At 47.7% G+C, this 18937-nt stretch overlaps 1 protein-coding gene across 2 annotated transcripts; it reads right to left on the bottom strand.

Moving 5' to 3' along the window:
• Positions 1 to 127: 127 nt before the first annotated feature.
• LOC114794141 (caspase recruitment domain-containing protein 10) lies at positions 128 to 16433 on the bottom strand. 2 transcript variants are annotated; one of them, XM_028986499.1, is made up of 24 exons: positions 16289 to 16433; positions 12716 to 12955; positions 12372 to 12509; positions 11029 to 11215; positions 9736 to 9874; positions 9364 to 9549; positions 9115 to 9234; positions 8898 to 9023; positions 7403 to 7573; positions 6899 to 6997; positions 6670 to 6706; positions 6450 to 6487; positions 5892 to 5980; positions 4719 to 4765; positions 4499 to 4619; positions 4252 to 4423; positions 2922 to 3045; positions 2605 to 2845; positions 2011 to 2077; positions 1816 to 1912; positions 1502 to 1660; positions 1320 to 1423; positions 1126 to 1241; positions 128 to 1038 (listed from the first exon to the last, which is right to left on the bottom strand). In XM_028986499.1, exons 1-24 carry the CDS (start codon positions 16302 to 16304, stop codon positions 837 to 839), a joined length of 3036 nt encoding a protein of 1011 aa, XP_028842332.1. In that variant the 5' UTR covers positions 16305 to 16433; the 3' UTR covers positions 128 to 836. The 2 variants fall into 2 exon arrangements, with proteins under 2 accessions (XP_028842332.1, XP_028842333.1); XM_028986500.1 differs by having other exon boundaries at positions 4252 to 4463; positions 4509 to 4619.
• Positions 16434 to 18937: the final 2504 nt, after the last annotated feature.

Genomic DNA, 18937 nt, shown 5'->3' with positions numbered 1-18937 from the left:
TGTACTGGTTTTCTGTATTAAATGCATTTTAATTCTAATACATTTTCTGTGTATGATTTTATTTGTTTTGTTTTTTTTTTATTTTAAACAATTGTCATTTCCAAAATGACTGGTTATTATATCAAAACACACTTCAATTACATTTATTTTCCATCAGAACAAAAATTTGACAGGATTTAATAAACACTTTGGACATTCTTGCATAAAATCAGCCTGCTTTTACATTTACAGCATTTATCAGACGCCCTTATCCAGAGCGACTTACAATCAGAAGTTACAGGGACAGTCCCCCTGGAGCAACTCAGGGTTAAGTGTCTTGCTCAGGGACACAATGGTAGTTAGCGGGATTCGAACCCAGGTCTTCCGGTTCACAGGCGAGTGTGCTACCCACTAGGCTACTACCACCCTTTTAGTAGTCATTTACACAACTCGGCTTAAAAATACAGATGGATGATGCACAATTATTATGAAAGGGAAAAAGTATGTACTAAAAATAAACAATTGACAAATTCAATCAACTATATATGTTTATAGACTGCAATGTTTTATTATGCAAATCACAATCTTGAAATTTTGTATTTTACTGCAAAATAAAGAAAATCAACATGATTAAATGACCACAAGTCAACTTGAAAGTAAGGAACAGATGTTTAAAGGACTGGATCAAAGTGGCTGTAATTCTGGCTGAATTTTGGAATTCAGGGGACCACTAAAACCGATATAAATGCTATAATTGGGGACCTTTAAAAAAAAAAAAAATGTAGTGAAAATAAATAAAAGTATTTTGAACTTATAGGCCTTGAAATGACTGTTTGGAAAGCAGGAGTGGGCGGCTGCTACAGCCTGTCCAGCTCGACCCAAACCACTCCCCTCTGCTGGTTATGAATGGCGGAGCGTATGGCGTCCAGAAGCTCCTCCGTGCAGCTCCATGCACTTGGCTGCAGGGTGTAGTTGAGCAGGGGCAGATTCTCGAGTTGCAGTTCCTCCGAGTGACAAACCTCCATAACCTCTTCCTCTCGGTGCCCACACAGGAACTTCCTGTTTTGGGGACATTGTCGCGAATTTAAAGTGGATGGAGCAATTCCATCAGACCGCAGAAGCGAGCATGTTTACAGTGGTGCTTACTTGAACTTGCGGCCCTTCTTGTCCTTGGGCTTGATGTGGAGGACAATCGGGTGGACGCCCTGCCTCAGAAGGGCTTCGACACTGGCCAAGCCCAGTTGCAGCAGGCAGTGCTTTCCCTACGGGACAGGGAGAGTCTTTAGGGTCTTTCCAGTGATTTTTTTTTTTGCGCGTTTGTACTTGCTTCACAACTCTACCTGCTCAATCACTTCCTGAACAGACCGCAGCCTGATTCCCAGCGACTGCTCCGAGTTCAGCATGAACACCGTCTTATCGTTTCTCTCCGGAGCGGGGATCGGCTCTGAGGAGTGCAAGCACACAAACGTGATGAAACGGGAAGCGCGGCTTCATTCGGAGCCGCCGCGGGACTCTCTCCAACCTGGATGGCAGGTGTTGAAGTCCAGGCCCGAGTCGGCAGGCTGCAGGAGTCTCTCTATAAGGCCACGGGAGAGCAGCGACGGGGAGAAGATTACTGGCCTCTTGTAATTTGCCGTCACGGGCTGAACCGTGCTGTACGGGATCAGATTCTCCTCATGTCCTGCGACCAGCACACAGCATAAAAATAACCAACCCGCTTATTTAATTACATACAACATTTGTTTCATTGCAAAAGCGTCAGACATGCAGAAATCCGATTTCCATGCGTCCAATATTCACATTCGGCTTTGGCTATTTGTGGAAGGCGGAGCTTACGATGGCTGAGTGTGTAGTGAAGGCGAGGGATGGAGCCCTGGGAGCTGGAGGACACGGGCTTGACCAGTCGCACCTGCTCCACAGAGCGTTTGTAGAACTGAATGTAAGAGCAAAGATATTCTTTTTTTTTTTTTTTTTCCCAGGTCACTTATGACACGTGACCATGTGACCTCATGACACTCAGGTGCTCTGTACCTTTTTCTTACTGCTCTTCTGGTCCCGGTCCATGGTACGTAACTTCACAAGCAGGAGCTGCTGAGCCCTAAGGGTGCGAGACAGAGCAGTTAAACGTGTGCTTTATGTATTGTGATCTAGGGTAGTAGTAACACCAGGTTCAAACCCCACTTACTACCATCGTATCCCTGAGCAGGAGTGTCTCCAGGGGGGGACTGTCCCTATAACTACTGATTGTAAGTTGCTCTGGATAAGGGCGTCTGGTAAATGCTGTAAATGTAAATCTAAATGCAATGACTTCAGGGTGGGCGTGTCTGCCACGCAGGCAGCAACCAATCGCTGTTTAACCCCCACTGACCCCCACTGGCATTCGGGAAAATCGCATTAGTGGATTCACACATGAGAATTGTTAAACTTTCTGCAGCAAGCAACAAAAAGCAATGGACCCAGAGTTCCAATTGGAGGCGAATCGACAGCTCCTCCGCATTCGATTACGAAACTGAGCCTTTCACACACACCTGTCTCCGTTATAATTTTCAATATGCATTATAGCAAGCGTTACTCTTCATTAATCATGTGCGACGGAACGGATGGATGTTTCCGGATGCTCGGTACCTGTTGTAGTTGGGCACGGTGCCCGCCTGCAGCGGTTTGGCGGTGCGAGGGTCGACGCGGGTGCAGCGCCAGTGGTACCTCCCGTTGTAGAGCGTGTCGGTCACGTGCAGGATGTCGTCGCAGCTCAGGCCCAGGCACGGCGGATCGCTGTTGGGGTTCATGTCCAGGTTGACCCTCACGTAGAAGGAGTCGGCGCCACAGAAGGATGGCGAGGACATTTCCGCGCAGAGACGAGAGTAGCCTGTGGAGAGCGATTGGCTTCACGCACCGCAAACATCCTTTAAGCTTTGTGCCATGATGTTAGAGCCAGACCTCACCCTCAGGGTTGTCCCGGTGTTTGAGCGAGGCGGGGTCCATCCACCACTGCAGGGAGAAATGAGCCACCTCCCCCGTGCACTGGGACAGCTGGAGACTGCCCCCACCAAACAGAACCCTGTCCAGCTAGACCAGGACACGAGACATGAAACCATCAACTCATCTACTCAGAAAAGCAGACGCCAGGCCCCGACCAGTCCTGAGAAGTGACTACTTTACTTTACTTTACTTTACTTTACAGACGCTTTTATCCAAAGTGACTTACAAGAGGACGACACCAGCAATTCGGTTTCTATAGATTTTGAGTTACAAAACTAAGAGCCCTGATAAGGCCCAACTTGTCAGGAATAGAACATGCTGGGAATTGTTAAGTGATATATATATACGGCACATTCTGTTAAATTGTTAACTGTTTAAATTGTAAATTTGTACATATATACAGACACATATTTATGTTATTTTTTGTGATGCTATTACCTCTGTTTTTGCTGCTATTACCTTCTGCTTCTGTCCACTTTCTGCCGTGACAAGTGCAATTTCCCATTTGTGGGAAAAATTCATCTAGCACTTAACAATTCTATGTTCTATTTTTTTTTTTTTGTGAGTGTTGAACCCTGAAATACTTTTTGAACAAGTGGGTTTTCAGCTGCTTCTTAAAGGTGGTAGAATTCTCAGCTAGTCGAATGGAGGAGGACAAGTTGTTCCACCAGCCAGGGACAACAAAGGAGAACAGAGTGGATTGGGACCGGAGACCCCGTGAAGAGGGAATCTGGCTAGTAGTGTGTTGGTGTAAGAGGGAGAACTTCCATTTACAGCCCTGTAGGCAGCATCAAGGATTTAAACTGGATGTGAGCAGCTACCGGGAGCCGGTGGAGAGAGGTGAGGAGAGGCGGGACGTGGGGGTGTTTCGGCTGGTTGAAGATGAGGCGGGCTGCCATGTTTTGGACCATCTGGAGTGGATTTTATGGTGACCGCAGAGGCTCCAGACAGGAGGGAGTTACAATAGTCGAGTTTAGAGATTAACGTTGCCTGGACCAGGAACTGCGTAGCCTGTTGTGAAAGAAAAGGCCGAATCTTGCGAATGTTGTGGAGAGAGAAGAATGGCAAGGGACCAAATTCTGTAGCCACACACTCCACCCTGGCACCACAGAGCGTTTCCAGCTGTCGACATGGACAAAGTCCTGTTGTGTTGCACGTGTGTGAAAGGTCAACGCCAGACAACTTCCTCATTTAATAAAACCGCTCGTATTACAGCAGAGCATGCAAATCAATCCAGACGTGGATGCCTGCTGATAACCTGTGGGAATCGGGCGAGCGGGAGAAGATCCTCACCTCCACCAGCTCGCTGCCCTGCTTCAGGCCGCACTGCTCGGCTGTAGACCCCGCCCTGACGCTCTGCACGAAAATTCCCGTGCTGTTGCCGCCCACTATGGTGAGGTCATTGGCCAGGCTTGAGGTCTTTGTCAGAACAGGTGTAGCGGGCGGCGTAGGGATGGACTCTGGCCTGATTGAGACACAATGGTGGATGGACGCCAGTGCTGAAGCTGCCGTTTAAATATGTGGAGGTGGGTGGACCTACTGTGAGATACGTGAAGGTTTGACGGGCGGAACAGGGGGCAGGCTGACCAAGTCGGGGGGGAAGAGGTGGGACTGCAGTGAGCTCCATGAGTCGAAAAGTGATTGGTCGCTCTCATCACCCACTGCCAGATCAAGTAAAGTTCAGAGGTCAGTTTTGAAAAATTTGAAGAACACTTTTATTCAGCTGGCGTCATGCAAGCGGACAGCAGTGGACGGCTGACCTGTGCTGTTCTCGTTTTCGTCGCTTCCCCAGGACTCCAACTCAAACCTGAAAGCAGATCCGCTTGAGTTTAAATCAGAGGAAACTACAGAAACTCAAATTCTAATTTTATTTGTCACACACACAGTCAGTCACACACGGTATGATATGCAGTGAAATGCAGACCACAGTATTGCAAATGTTGCAAGTATACAATGAAAACCAATATGCAAATATTGCAAAAATAACCAAATATTACACTTTTACGTCTTTAAAATAAAACCAAAGAGTTGGGGTAGCAATAAGTGCTGGAGGAACTGTGGACTTGTGGGTGATCAATCGCACATATTCTGGGACTGTCCCACTGTTCAACATTTTTGGACTGAAGTTAAGGGGCACGTGGAAGGGCTCCTTAAAGTGAATCTTTCCTGGGACCCTTTAACGCGTCTACTGGACAAATTCCCGGATTATCTGTCCCAGGATCAGAAAACTTTGCTACATCCCCTACTAATGGCTGCAAGAAAGATGATAACAACTTATTGGTTGAAACCTGAACCACCCACGATCTCACAGTGGGTACAAAAAAAAAGACAGACAGTTATATTTAATGGAATATTTGACTGCTCAACTACAGCTGAAGACTCACACCTTTGGAAGAAGATGGGGACCAGTTCAAAGCCTTGTTGGATAGGCCACTTATGTCTCTTTTAAGTTTATATTTTTGCTTGAGGTTTGTCTATTTATTCATTTTTCATAAAATATGTTTAACAGGTAGGGTGAAGGTGTGCAAATGAGTGAAGTCAAAGTATAAAGTGAAAAGTAAAAAAACATTTGTGCAAGAGTAAAAAGAGTAAAAAGTTTGTGCAAGGATTCTGGGGGGATTGAGCCCGGAAGTGGTTGAAAGTGAAAGTGCTGGAGAGTATTGGAGTTCTACGAAGTGTTGTGATTGTTGAAGCTGGTATAGCCTGCGGGACGAAGCTCCTCCTCATCCTCTCTGTGTTGGAAGCGCTTCCCTGACCGCAGCAGAAACTGCCCGACCTTCTCTAGTCGTACTTCTGCCCGCCATTCTACCGAACCGAGGACGTACCAGTGTCACCCTGGACCACAGGGTTACCCACCCAGGGATAGTGTGACTCCAGGCAGAAGAGCAAGACCATGCGTTCAACACAGCTAGGGGGAAAAGGCTTCCTCTTACTCTGTGGTTACCCTGCGGTTGATGGAGTCAGCGTGAGGAGGGAAGGGGAAGATGGAGAGCCTGTTGATTTCTTTCTCGCTGTCTCCGGTCTGCTCAGGGACGCCGTCGTGCCAAGGAGAAAAGTAAAGACAAGTCAGTCTTGAGGGTCCAAATATGTCCTTGTGAAGAGGACCCAGAGTCATTAGTTAGAATAATGTGAAAAAGATGATTGTTGATGAAAAGTTAAATCTACAGCCTTTCATTTATAAAGCATTGCATGTATAATTGAAGATACTTTTCACAGTTCTATAAATGATTGTTTTTGGTTGTTAATTTTGTTCATTTTCAAATAATTTGAGACACTGGTTTTCTCATGAGCTATCAGCTATAATCAGCATCATAAATTATTTTTTTTTATGTATATGCACTAGTGTACTCTTAAAAATCCCTGAAAAAGAAACATTCTGAATATGTAATGTATTCATTTTATGAATAAAGTATAATATTTTTTGTAGTTTATCGTGGTAAATTGATTTTAGCGGCACTGGTAGTAGTAATAGTGGTAGTAAAGGTACTCACTGGAGTAAGCAGATCTTCCTCTGAGTTGTAGCAGGAACCTGCAAGTTCACACACACACACACACACACACACACACACACACACACACACACACACACACACACAGTAGGAATTCATGTGCTGCCCAAACTCAGGATTCTTATTATTACAGACCCGGGCACAGTCGGCTTTAGAACATTAGAACATCTTTAAATGTCAGTGATGGTTCTGATGCTCCTACCTTCTGACTGTTCGCTGTTCTGACCTCTAGAGGGTGACTGTGAAGCAGAAGAGTAGAGAGTGACATCACAGAACATGAAACAAGTGCCAACTTGTGTTTCCAATTCAATTCTATTCAAACTTCAACCTCTAATGGATATATAAAAAGCTGCAGTGTTCAGTGGTTTATACACAGGTCATTTATGTGTAATAAACCATTATTATACATGATGAACGTGAATAAACTGGACCTTCTTCAGGAACTCGTGGCTGTCGTCCGCCGGCAGGTTCAAGCCCGGGGAGCAGCAGGGCCCGAAGCACTGCTCCTCACTGAAGAGCGAGAGGTGGGACTGGCAGAGAACACAGTACAGTGTGGTTCATCTTCTCGAAGAAGCAAATTCAAGACTAATCCTGGCTCAATGACGGCTCCGTTTCACTTTTTTAAAAAGTCCACTCCGTTTTACTGTAGAAGAAGCTAGCTCAATTCAGTAGAACTTAAAAGCCTGGTTGTGAGCCTGGTTTTCATTTCTCACAAGAAGTTACGAATTCTGAAATTATGGCCGACTCTCAAGCAGTAAACTGTAAAAAAAAAAAAGTAATAATAATAATTTAAAGCCACTGGCTGCGAAGCAAGTTCTTCCAACTTAATTTAGGAAATTAAGTCCTCACAGCTTCATGGGCGTACCTGGACCTTGAGGCACGACCTTTCACACCCAATTCGAGTTCCATCTATGGCATTAATAGTAAAAACTCACGCAGTGGTGACAGGGCCTGCTCTGCTCCCTGCTCTTCTCCTTCTCACGCTCCACCTCCCTCTGCAGCTGCTCCACGCCGGCCTGCAGCTCGGCGATGCGCTTGCGCAGCCGGTTCTTGTCCAGCAGGCAGTCCGTGTACTCCAGCTGCAGGCTGTCCCGGCTCCGCAGCGCCTGGCGAGGACGCGACGAGGCAGATAAAGTGAAGTGATTGTCACATGTGATACACAGCAGCACAGCACACGGTGCACACAGAGAAATTTGTCCTCTGCATTTAACCCATCACCTTGAGTGAGCAGTGGGCGGCCATGACAGGCGCCCGAGGAGCAGTGTGTGGGGACAGTGCTTTTGCTCAGTGGCAACCTTCTGATTACAGGGCCGCTTCCTTAACTGCTGGGTCACTGCTAAAAAGCTAGGATTCCAGACAGATAGACAGATTCCTATGGAATTTCACAACACTATTTAAAACGTCAGTGTGTCATGTCAGTGTGTGACTCACGGCACTACGAACGGCCAGAAACCCCCCCCCCCCCCTTCTCTTTTTATAGCACAGGAGGAAACTTCCCCTGCATCGTTCTGTTTGACGTTTTAAAGCGTGTTGTGAACTTCCATGGGAGTCTGTCTATCTGTCTGGAATCCTAGCTTTTGGCGTGAAAAAAATCCAGGTCGATTACAGTAATCAGTGTTTTGCATATTTACTCCATCACATGTGCCAATCAGGGTCTGGCTTTTCCCATGCCACGTCTGGCGCGCAGGGAGCACAGTAGAGGCATTGTTGTCCCACCTCGGGGTTGGAAGGGGAAGGAGGCACAGAAACAGGACATCACGGCACAAAAAAGGACTTATTGAACACAAAATAATGCTGCTCGAGGGCCACAGGAAGCACAAACGGGAAGAACTTAAAAGCCTCGCCCACATTAACGTTGCAGCCAACGTTGCCTACTGCATTTAACGGGTCCTGATCACGCCTGCTCCACTGGCCTCAGCTGGGAGGGATCAGGACCCTTTAATCAGGTGCACGAGCCTGCTGGGCGTCACAGTACTGCCACTCCGAGGTGGCCAAGCACCTTCAAGTGAGGAAGGTGGTGGGAGGCTAGTCCGGACCCTCTGGCTGCAGCCCACCTGTTGTCAGGGGTGGCGACATGTAATCACAAGTCAGGGTGGTGCCAACGGATGGACCGGCCTTGATGGACCAGTAACTGTGCGGTGGGAGGTGCATGTCCCTGCTGACATCATCTCCGGCAGTCCACCTGGGTGTGGGTTCCACGCTCACTCCACGCCATCCGCCCGTGAAGTCTCATCGCCCGCTGACATTAGCTCCTCCCCTTCCCGTCCTCCCAACTGCTAACCCACGGCCCGCCCCTCGACCCCTCTCTCGCTGATCGCCATGACTTGTCTCGCTACGGCGCAACCCCACTCCCCTGGCCAGCCCTCCTCACTCACCACCCCGCACACGCCGTTTTGTTTATAGATCACATTTCATGTAAGGTGTCCAGACCTGGTCCCGCTCTCTCTCCAGCTCCATGATCTGGTTGAAGTAGGACATGCTCCTCTTCTGCTCCGTCTCCCAGTCCAGCTGCAGGGTCCGCACCTTCAGCTGCTGCTGCTCGTGCTGAGACTCCAGCTGTGCAGAATTATGAACACAGGCGTGGGATCCACAGGCCCAGCTACGTTTCAGAGCTCAACCGGTGAATTAACGTGGCCGTGACACTCACACTACTCCGTTGTCCCTCCGAGCTCTCCAGCTCCGCCTCCAGGCGGGCGATGGTGGAGCACAGCTCATGCTGCTTCTCTGCAGCATCCTTGCAGTCCTGCTGCAGGATGTCCAGCAGCGCCTGCACCAATCAGAGAAATAATGTATAACGTGCAACTTTTGGAAAATGTTTCATCAGAAAATTCGCTTTTTAATACCGTCTGAGAAGCACCGCCAGCATAAACTCACATGCAGTAAAACATGAGCTCACCTGGGTTTCAATCTGTCCCTCTTTGGCCAGTTTTGTTGCTATTTGTGGCTGTGTCCCCTCCTGTCCAGCAGTGAATTTGTCCAAGCTGATGGGCGGCACGCTGTCCCGGATGGAGGGCGCCTTTGGTTTCTGTTCCCTGTTGTCCCACGTCTCCGCATCCAGCAGTCGGTTCTTCAGCTGTTCCACCTTCCGGCGAGAAAAGAACAGCTCATGTACAGCAAGTACGTAAGACGCGGGCCCTCCGATTCTTGGGTCTTTTAAGGACACTGGCCCTTAAATTTAAAGATTGAGACGATATTATTACAGAATTTAATGAGGTTGTTTCTCCTCTACTTCCCGTTTCCACGGGGCTCATGCTGCACCGGGCCGTACCTGGGCCAGCAGCTCTCGCTCGCGGACAGAGGCCTGGCCCTGCTCCTCCAGCGCGCGGGAGTACTTCACCACCTGCTCCAGGTGGCGCTCCTTCAGGCGGTCGAGCTCCCGGCTGCCGGCCTCGCAGTCCTGCCGCAACCTGCAGACGTTCGGGACACGGTCACGCGTTCATTTCTAAACAGGGGGGTGGAGCCGAGCGAGGAAACGGCCATATAAGGACACTGGATTAGCACAGAGGCCGAGTTAATGACCGTATCATAAACCCATCTGACAAACCATCTCATGGGTGGTAGTAGCCGAGTGGGTAACACACTATAAACCAGAAGACAGGTTCAAACCCCACTTAATACCATTAATAATTAGGTCTCTACAGGGGATAGACTCTGATTACAATGATTAGACCGTACCAAACCTTTAATCATTTTTAAAAAGCTTTCTTTTATATTCTATTTATTTGTGTATATCTTTCATAATAAAGTTGTATTACCTACCACAAAAGTTTTAATAATAAAATAGGTAATGGTTTAATAATAAAATTAGTAATGGTTTAATGGGTCCCGTTTTTTAAAAAGATACAGTCCCTGGCAAAAGTCTGTTTTGTAGAAACACCTGCTATTAACCTGACTTTTAATTAATCCCTTGGTGTTAGAAATATAAAAAGCTCATATGAAAGGCTAAAACCCTACCAAATTATGATTAATGCATTGAAATTAATTAGTTTCACTGAAAAAAGGTCAAATTTTGGCAAGACTAAAGTTGACGCCTATACAGAAATTGAACAAATTTACTGCAAATATAAAAATTAAGTAGTGATGCTGTGAGATCCAAATTTAATATCTTGTATGACTTCCATGAGCTTGAAGGACTGCATCCAGTCCTTCTTGCAAGGATTCATACAATTTATTGATGAAGTCATCAGGAATACAGGTCAATTTGAACACAAGCGACAAGACTTTAGTCAGGGACTGTACAACTATAGTGTAACTTGTAATGAATAATAATAATAAAAAAAAAAACAGGTCACAATTCATCTCAGATCTTACAAATATTCGATATTTACAAATTCAACATGGTCTAACTGGTCTCTCTGTCTAAAAAAAGAACAATACATTGAAACGAGGGCTGTGACAATACAAAAAACCAAGCCTGAAATTCAAATGATATTCAGGAAGACAGAATAACTATTTCATTCTGCATCCCCCCCGCTGACCGAATTATTATTATTCGGGGAAACTCTCCTGGTGCTCTGGGAGGAATTTAAGACGTCTGCTGCAGGTTCTGCACGGTACGCACCTCTCCAGCTGGATTCGGTCGTGCCGCAGCTCTTGGGCTTTGCGTTCGGCGCGGCTGCGCTCGTCCTCCGCCACGCGACAGCGCTGGGACAGGCGGCGCTCGCACAGCCGACTGTAGCGCAGCTTCTCCCTGAGGGTCCGCACCTCCAGGAGCAGGAACTGCGTCAGGCCCTCGGGGCCCTCCTCATCTAGAAAGACCGGTGACCCACTTCATGACTTTTATACATCATGAAACCAATTCTGCACTGTAGTCCGGCTGGCTGCATCTCAGGATAGCAATGCAACATGACCATGACTGGGAAAAGACATCGGAACACTCAGGGACACACACATACACGTGGTAGTAGCCTAGTGGGTAACACACTCGCCTATGAACCAGAAGACCCGGGTTCGAATCCCACTTACTACCATTGTGTCCCTGAGCAAGACACTTAAGTTGCTCCAGGGAGACTGTCCCTGTAACTACAGATTGTAAGTCGCTCTGGATAAGGGCGTCTCATAAATGCTGTAAATGTAATGTAAATACACTACATCTTTTATGTTTAAAACATATTACCTATTACAGCACTATTAGTTTTATTACTCGGCACCTTCATTATTTATTTGACTGACTGACTGTGTCTGTAAGTAAGTATTGTTTGACTTTGTTATCTTGGTTTGGCGACGTTGCACGTACACAGTTGCCACTGTTCCTGTTCCACCTCCGTGAGGACATCTGAGTGGCCAACCAAGGTAGAGAACAGCTCGCTCTATAAATGCTTGGCGGCCATCTTGAGTCCTCGCCCGCTTATCATTGTGGCTTTTCCCTTTTTTCTTCTGCCTTTATGCCAAAAGCCTCAGTCCGACCCTTTTACCCCCAGCCACCCCTTTTGGACTTGCTCTTGACTGCATTTCACTGTGTATGTGGCTATAAATAACAATAAAGCACACTTCACCGTGTCTGGCAGGTGATCAGCCAACCTCTTGACCCCAAATCCCCCATACACTTTATTTCGATTCCGTTTTTATATGGATCGAAATGGAAGTCTGTGAAACATCCTCCTGTACAGATACAGCTGCGTTCGGCAAGGCAACTGAAGCGCTGCATTGTGGGATCTGTAGTTTTTGTGATTTCAGCGCTTCATGTCACCGGGCCATAATAATCGATCTATATAAAGCGCTCTCGCAGGATGTGGTCTGACACCCCGGAACTGTCTATAACTCACAGCAACGTTGGCCCCGGAAGGGATGTCCTGGTCAAATCGGGACGGTTGGCTTCCCCTAGTGATCAGCCACTCTCGATCAATCCCCAGTCACATCTTTGAATGTTGTCATGGAAGAGGGTCATGAAATCAGGGTTCCTACCCAGCATGATGGAGCAGCGCTGGGTGGGTTCTTGGCCTGTCAGTTGGGTGAACTGCTCTGGGTGGTAGAACTCCAGAGACTCCATGAAGGCCTGTAGACCACGCTGGCCCCGCCCATGCAGGATGTCCAGAAGACGACCTGACCGATCAGAACACATGCATCCATAATCAAGTCAAGGGAACTTATCACCACTCGAGGTCATATGAGGCCAGACTTCGATATCAGTGAATCCCTGCCCTCTGTACTTCCTCTTCCTGGATTAGCCCAGGCAAAGCCTCCAGGAGAACTACAGTGCCATAAATCCAGACTTTATGCAGCCCTCGTGAGCTCCCCGTCTCCCTCACCGGCCTTGCTGATGCGCAGCGGGTACTGCGTGGAGTGGAGCACCTCGTCCTCGTCCTGCTCGTCGATGACCTTGCACTGCCGCAGGTACGGCGTGAGTTTGGCCGGGTTGAGGATGCGGGTCAGCTTGTGCCTCACGCCCTCCACGCGGTCCCACCACTCCTCCATGCGCTCCTCGCTCCAGGGCGTGGCCTCCTGGCCCTCGCCCTCCTCCAAGTCCACCCTCGGCCACAATTTGACCCCTGGAGAGGCAGCATGAATCTTAGGGCCACGTTACAAAGAGATTTCTGATATTTGACCCTGCAAAACTTTACTTTACATGGCAGAGGAAGACACCAGCAATCCTCATTCGGTTTCTATAGATTTTGAGTTTACAAAAGTAAGAGCCCTGATACGGCCGAACTTGTCAGGAATAGAACATGCAGGGGAATTGGTAAGTGCTGGACGAAGAAAACATTTTTATTTTGTGCAGTGTGTGTGTGTGTGTGTGTGTGTATGTATGTGTTCGATTCGTCTGCAATGCTGGTTTAACAAAACTACAGCAGCACCGGTCGTCCTGGGAACCCAGACGAAGGGAACCCAGACTACTAGAGCACTCCAGCGTCCCCGTCCTGACTAAGAGCTCGGGAATGCGGTCCCCTGGTGGGATCCTTATCTACCCCGCATCGGCCCTCCACAGCTGCCGCATGCTACAAATGTAGGTCAGAAGAGCACAGTTCCCATTCTGGTCCATGGGCCATGAGCAAAAACAGCGCCGGCTCACCAAAACACAAGACAAGTTGAAACACACACCAAGGCGCTGCCACTTTCTCTGAGTCAGGCAGGAAACACTCCACTCCTCAGGTATGAACCCATAAATCGTATATTAGGACCAGACGTTTATTACAAGTACTTCTTACACAGGGACACAAAATGCCCGTCTATAAAAACGCAAAACTCCCAACCATGATGACGAAACGGCACGATTCTGTTATTATAGATAACAGTTACGTTAACAAGGCTGTAATATGTAAACCCAGAGCAGAACGTGAATATGTAATATGTAAACCCAGAGTAGAACGTGAATAGGTAATATGTATACCCAGATTAGAACGTTAGTAAGTAAAGTTTAAAACCAGATTAGAACTTTAGTAAGCAGCACGCAAACCCAGAGTAGAGTAAGTAATGTGTAAACCCAGAGCAGAACGTGAGTAAGTAATGTGTAAACCCAGAGCAGAACGTGAGTAAGCAATACGTAAACCCAGAGCAGAACGTGAGTAAGCAATACGTAAACCCAGAGTAGAACGTGAGTAAGCAATACGTAAACCCAGAGTAGAACGTGAGTAAGCAATACGTAAACCCAGAGTAGAACGTGAGTAAGGAATACGTAAACCCAGAGCAGAACGTGAGTAAGGAATACGTAAACCCAGAGCAGAACGTGAGTAAGGAATACGTAAACCCAGAGTAGAACGTGAGTAAGGAATACGTAAACCCAGAGCAGAACGTGAATATGTAATATGTAAACCCAGAGCAGAACGTGAATATGTAATATGTAAACCCAGAGCAGAACGTGAATATGTAATATGTAAACCCAGAGTAGAACGTGAGTAAGGAATACGTAAACCCAGAGTACAACGTGAATATGTAATATGTAAACCCAGAGTAGAACGTGAATATGTAATATGTATACCCAGAGTAGAACGTTAGTAAGTAAAGTTTAAAACCAGATTAGAACTTTAGTAAGCAGCACGCAAACCCAGAGTAGAACTTTAGTAAGCAATATGTAAAGCCAGAGTAGAACGTGAGTAAGCAATATGTAAACCCAGAGTAGAACGTGAGTAAGCAATATGTAAACCCAGAATAGAACGTGAGTAAGGAATACGTAAACCCAGAGTACAACGTGAGTAAGGAATACGTAAACCCAAAGTAGAACGTGAGTAAGGAATATGTAAACCCAGAGTAGAACGTGAGTAAGGAATATGTAAACCCAGAGTAGAACGTGAGTAAGGAATATGTAAACCCAGAGTAGAACGTGAGTAAGGAATATGTAAACCCAGAGTAGAACGTGAGTAAAGTTAAAGTGAAGTGATTGTCACATGTGATACACAGCAGCACAGCACACGGTGCACACAGTGAAATTTGTCCTCTGCATTTATCCCATGACCCTGAGTGAGCAGTGGGCAGCCATGACAGGCGCCCGGGGAGCAGTGTGTGCTCAGTGGCACCTCAGTGGTACCTTGGCGGGTCGGGATTCGAACCGGCAACCTTCTGATTACGGGGCCGCTTCCTTAACCGCTAGGCCACCACTGCCCCGGAATACGTAAGGAATACGTAAACCCAGAGTAGAACGTGAGTAAGGAATACGTAAACCCAGAGTAGAACGTGAGAAAGGAATACGTAAACCCAGAGTAGAACGTGAGAAAGGAATACGTAAACCCAGAGTAGAACGTGAGTAAGGAATGCGTAAACCCAGAGTAGAACATTAGTAAGGAATGCGTAAACCCAGAGTAGAACGTGAATAATCCGTAAACCCAGAGTAGAACGCGAGTAAGGAATATGTAAACCCAGAGTAGAACGTGAGTAAGGAATACGTAAACCCAGAGTAGAACGTGAGAAAGGAATACGTAAACCCAGAGTAGAACGTGAGAAAGGAATGCGTAAACCCAGAGTAGAACGTGAGAAAGGAATGCGTAAACCCAGAGTAGAACGTGAGAAAGGAATGCGTAAACCCAGAGTAGAACGTGAGAAAGGAATGCGTAAACCCAGAGTAGAACGTGAGAAAGGAATGCGTAAACCCAGAGTAGAACATTAGTAAGGAATGCGTAAACCCAGAGTAGAACGTGAGTAAGGAATATGTAAACCCAGAGTAGAACGTGAGAAAGGAATACGCAAACCCAGAGTAGAACGTGAGAAAGGAATGCGTAAACCCAGAGTAGAACGTGAGTAAGGAATATGTAAACCCAGAGTAGAACGTGAGAAAGGAATACGCAAACCCAGAGTAGAACGTGAGAAAGGAATGCGTAAACCCAGAGTAGAACGTGAGAAAGGAATGCGTAAACCCAGAGTAGAACATTAGTAAGGAATGCGTAAACCCAGAGTAGAACATTAGTAAGGAATGCGTAAACCCAGAGTAGAACGTGAGTAAGGAATATGTAAACCCAGAGTAGAACGTGAATAATCCGTAAACCCAGAGTAGAACGTGAGTAAGGAATATGTAAACCCAGAGTAGAACGTGAATAATCCGTAAACCCAGAGTAGAACCTGAGTAAGGAATATGTAAACCCAGAGTAGAACGTGAGTAAGGAATATGTAAACCCAGAGCAGAACGTGAGTAAGTAATGTGTAAACCCAGAGCAGAACGCGAGTAAGGAATATGTAAACCCAGAGTAGAACGTGAGTAAGAAGTATTGAAACGTGTATTGATTAGTTCATGCTCTCTGACTGACAGCCAATAGCTCCAGTAGCGGACAGGTTCTAACAGCTGGCGGAATCTGTAAAGCGCCTCCAGGCACCAGGCGGCCGCCATCGATGCCTCACCCGGGATTTTCTTTTACACACGACCCGCGTGTGACCGGCGGCGAGTTAGAAAGTCTTACCGCTCATACCGCTCATGGTGCGCGGCCGTCCTCCGTCCTCCTGCTCCCGGTGAGTTCAGCGTGATAACCGCCGCGCGTCACCTGGTCTTGCCCCGCCCCTCCCACCTTTACCCGCCTGAGACCCCGCCCATCCTGCGCGACTGTTCTGCTCAGGTCAGGTCATGTCAGGTCAGGTCAGGTCAGCCGAGCTGCAGCTCTGGACAAAGTCCGCGGTGCGCGGCTCTCACTGAACTGCGCGTCGGCAGAAGCTGCGTATCTGGCCGCGGTGATGACGTCATTGCAGCTGTTTGCTGCAGTGGCCACTAGGTGGACCCAGTGATCCAGTGGCGTCAGAGTTCACCTGTCACATTTTCTCCCCTGACGCTCGCCCGGCTTCTCCAGCTCAGCATCTCCAGTGGGCCACTGGTCAATTGCAGCATATTTATTTTTTATTTTTATACTTTTTTTCAGTATTTTTTTTCTGGTGGTTTGGCGTTTAAAGAAGAGGACCTGTAATCAGAAGGTTGCCGGTTCGAATCCTGATCCGTCAAGGTACCGAGGTGCCCACTGCTCACCAAGGGTGATGGTTAAATACAGAGGACACGTTCCACCGTGTCACCGTGTGCTGTTCTACATGTACATTTACGGCATTTATCAGACGCCCTTATCCAGAGCAACTTACAATCAGTAGTTACAGGGACAGTCCCCCTCTGGAGACACTCAGGGTTAAGTGTCCTGCTCAGGGACATGATGGTAGTAAGTGGGGTTTGAACCTGGGTCTTCTGGTTCATAGGCGAGTGTGTTACCCGCTAGGCCACTACCACAGTGTCACATGTGACAACAAATCACATACAAATGGCACAGTAACAGTTTGGTTGCAAGAATCACGGTGCAATGTTCAGTTAAACCGCTGCATGTCCTCACCTGCCCACCCCATACTGAAATAAGGTTGTACCCGTGTTTTAGGGTGTGGTGTGTGAAGCAGAGAAACTGATTATGAGACATTCTGGGCGAAGCAGAGACGGAGACAGGAAGTAAATTCAGGCTTTCAGACAAGGAGACGGGCAGACAGACAGACAGATGAATGTGCTTTTCTTGGCAGACAGACAGGAAATGTGCCAGCGTGGGTCTCTGGGAGACGAGGGACAGGGCCCACGACGACAAGCGCAGACAGCTGAAGGGCAGGCCGTGTCTCCGCTCCTCCTTCCTCTCTTCCTGGGACTGTGGCGTCGCTGTGGTGCCGAGATGAGGGCACAGAGAGCGCATTGAGGGGCATCAGCACCAGCATGTGCCGTTCCAGTCCCGCCTTCCAGCAGCTGACCCCTGGCCCCGACTCTGACACGGGCCCGGCGGCCACAGCGCCTCTTTGTCCCACCAGAGAATGTGTCTTCATTCCATCCCGGGCTGGTGACAGAGAAGAAGAATGAAAAGCGGCGCAACTGAGCTGCCTTTGTTGTATTTGAACGGAAAATTGTAAGAAAATAATCAATTTTAACATGAGAGCAGAGCTACTGTTCAGGAATAACTGGCACTGTGCTTGAAAATGCGAACACAATCAGTAAACAGACTTAGCTAAATGTTCTAATAAGGGCCATTGACGGAACTCCAGAACCCGCTGGAACCAAATTTTCTCGTATCTTCTGTCATGACAGTGCTGTGATAAAAGGGAAGAGCTTCAGGTGTTCCTCACCTACCCACCCAGAGAGACAGAGTGGGCCGCCTGGTGCACACAGCGCGATGTTCCGTCGCGTTTCTGTTATTTCAGGAGATGAAAAGAATTCAGAAACTGTGCCACTTCATAAATGGCTTGTTGTTATTGAACAAAGCATTCCAGAGGTCCCTCGTCCCCAAACCATGGAGGCCTGAAGGCTGCGTCCGGGCACACAAACGGGACGGCAAGCGTGGACACATCCGCCGTCTGCCAGGCTTTATGTCCCACAAAACCGCGAGTGGCGCTCACGATTTCCCATAAAGCCTTGAGTGACAGGACCGGCAGATGACTGCAGGAACTGGAGATATCTGGGGGGAAAGGGAGCCAATCAGCCTGAACCGCTGAAGTCGCGCTGTGAAACTGGAGCTGCAGAGTGTAGTCAGCACCTACACATTCCTCTGCACCCACGGCGGTGTCATGACGCTGTGGCTCTAGTTAACATTGTAATTACTGGGTGGGTGTAACATGGCTATTTAAATGTGCACGCGGCCACATACACACAGACAACCCCGGACAACCGCGGCTTTCAGACACTCAACCGGGGCTGTTTTCAATTAGCGCCACATGCTGAGTGTTGTGTTTCATATTTGATCATTTTGCATGTTACGCCCTGAATTATCAGCCTTTATGTCTTCAGGGTTTACAGAAATAAGTCTGTACGTTGGAGGGGAGAAACAAACGACCCACCCAGCAATTATTGTTGGTGCGTATTTATTTCTGACATCCAGAAATCCAGAACTTTCATGATGTTTTTATAAATGGAGGAGCCTCGTGGAATGACTGACAGATCAGAGGTGATCTCTGCTGTGGACTACCAAAGGCACACACACAGATTGATAATTGGCCAATTTCTAGAAAGAACAATTAAGGTCCAAGCACTGAACCCTGTGGCACGCAACATATTTATTCGCACCCTCAAGCATTCTGATGGGTGAACATGCCCCAGTGCACTACATCAT

This window comes from Denticeps clupeoides, chromosome 7 (genome assembly GCF_900700375.1).
Source record: "Denticeps clupeoides chromosome 7, fDenClu1.1, whole genome shotgun sequence".
Classification (NCBI taxonomy): Eukaryota; Metazoa; Chordata; class Actinopteri; order Clupeiformes; family Denticipitidae; genus Denticeps; species Denticeps clupeoides.
This window is presented reverse-complemented; position numbering and strand designations above follow the sequence as displayed.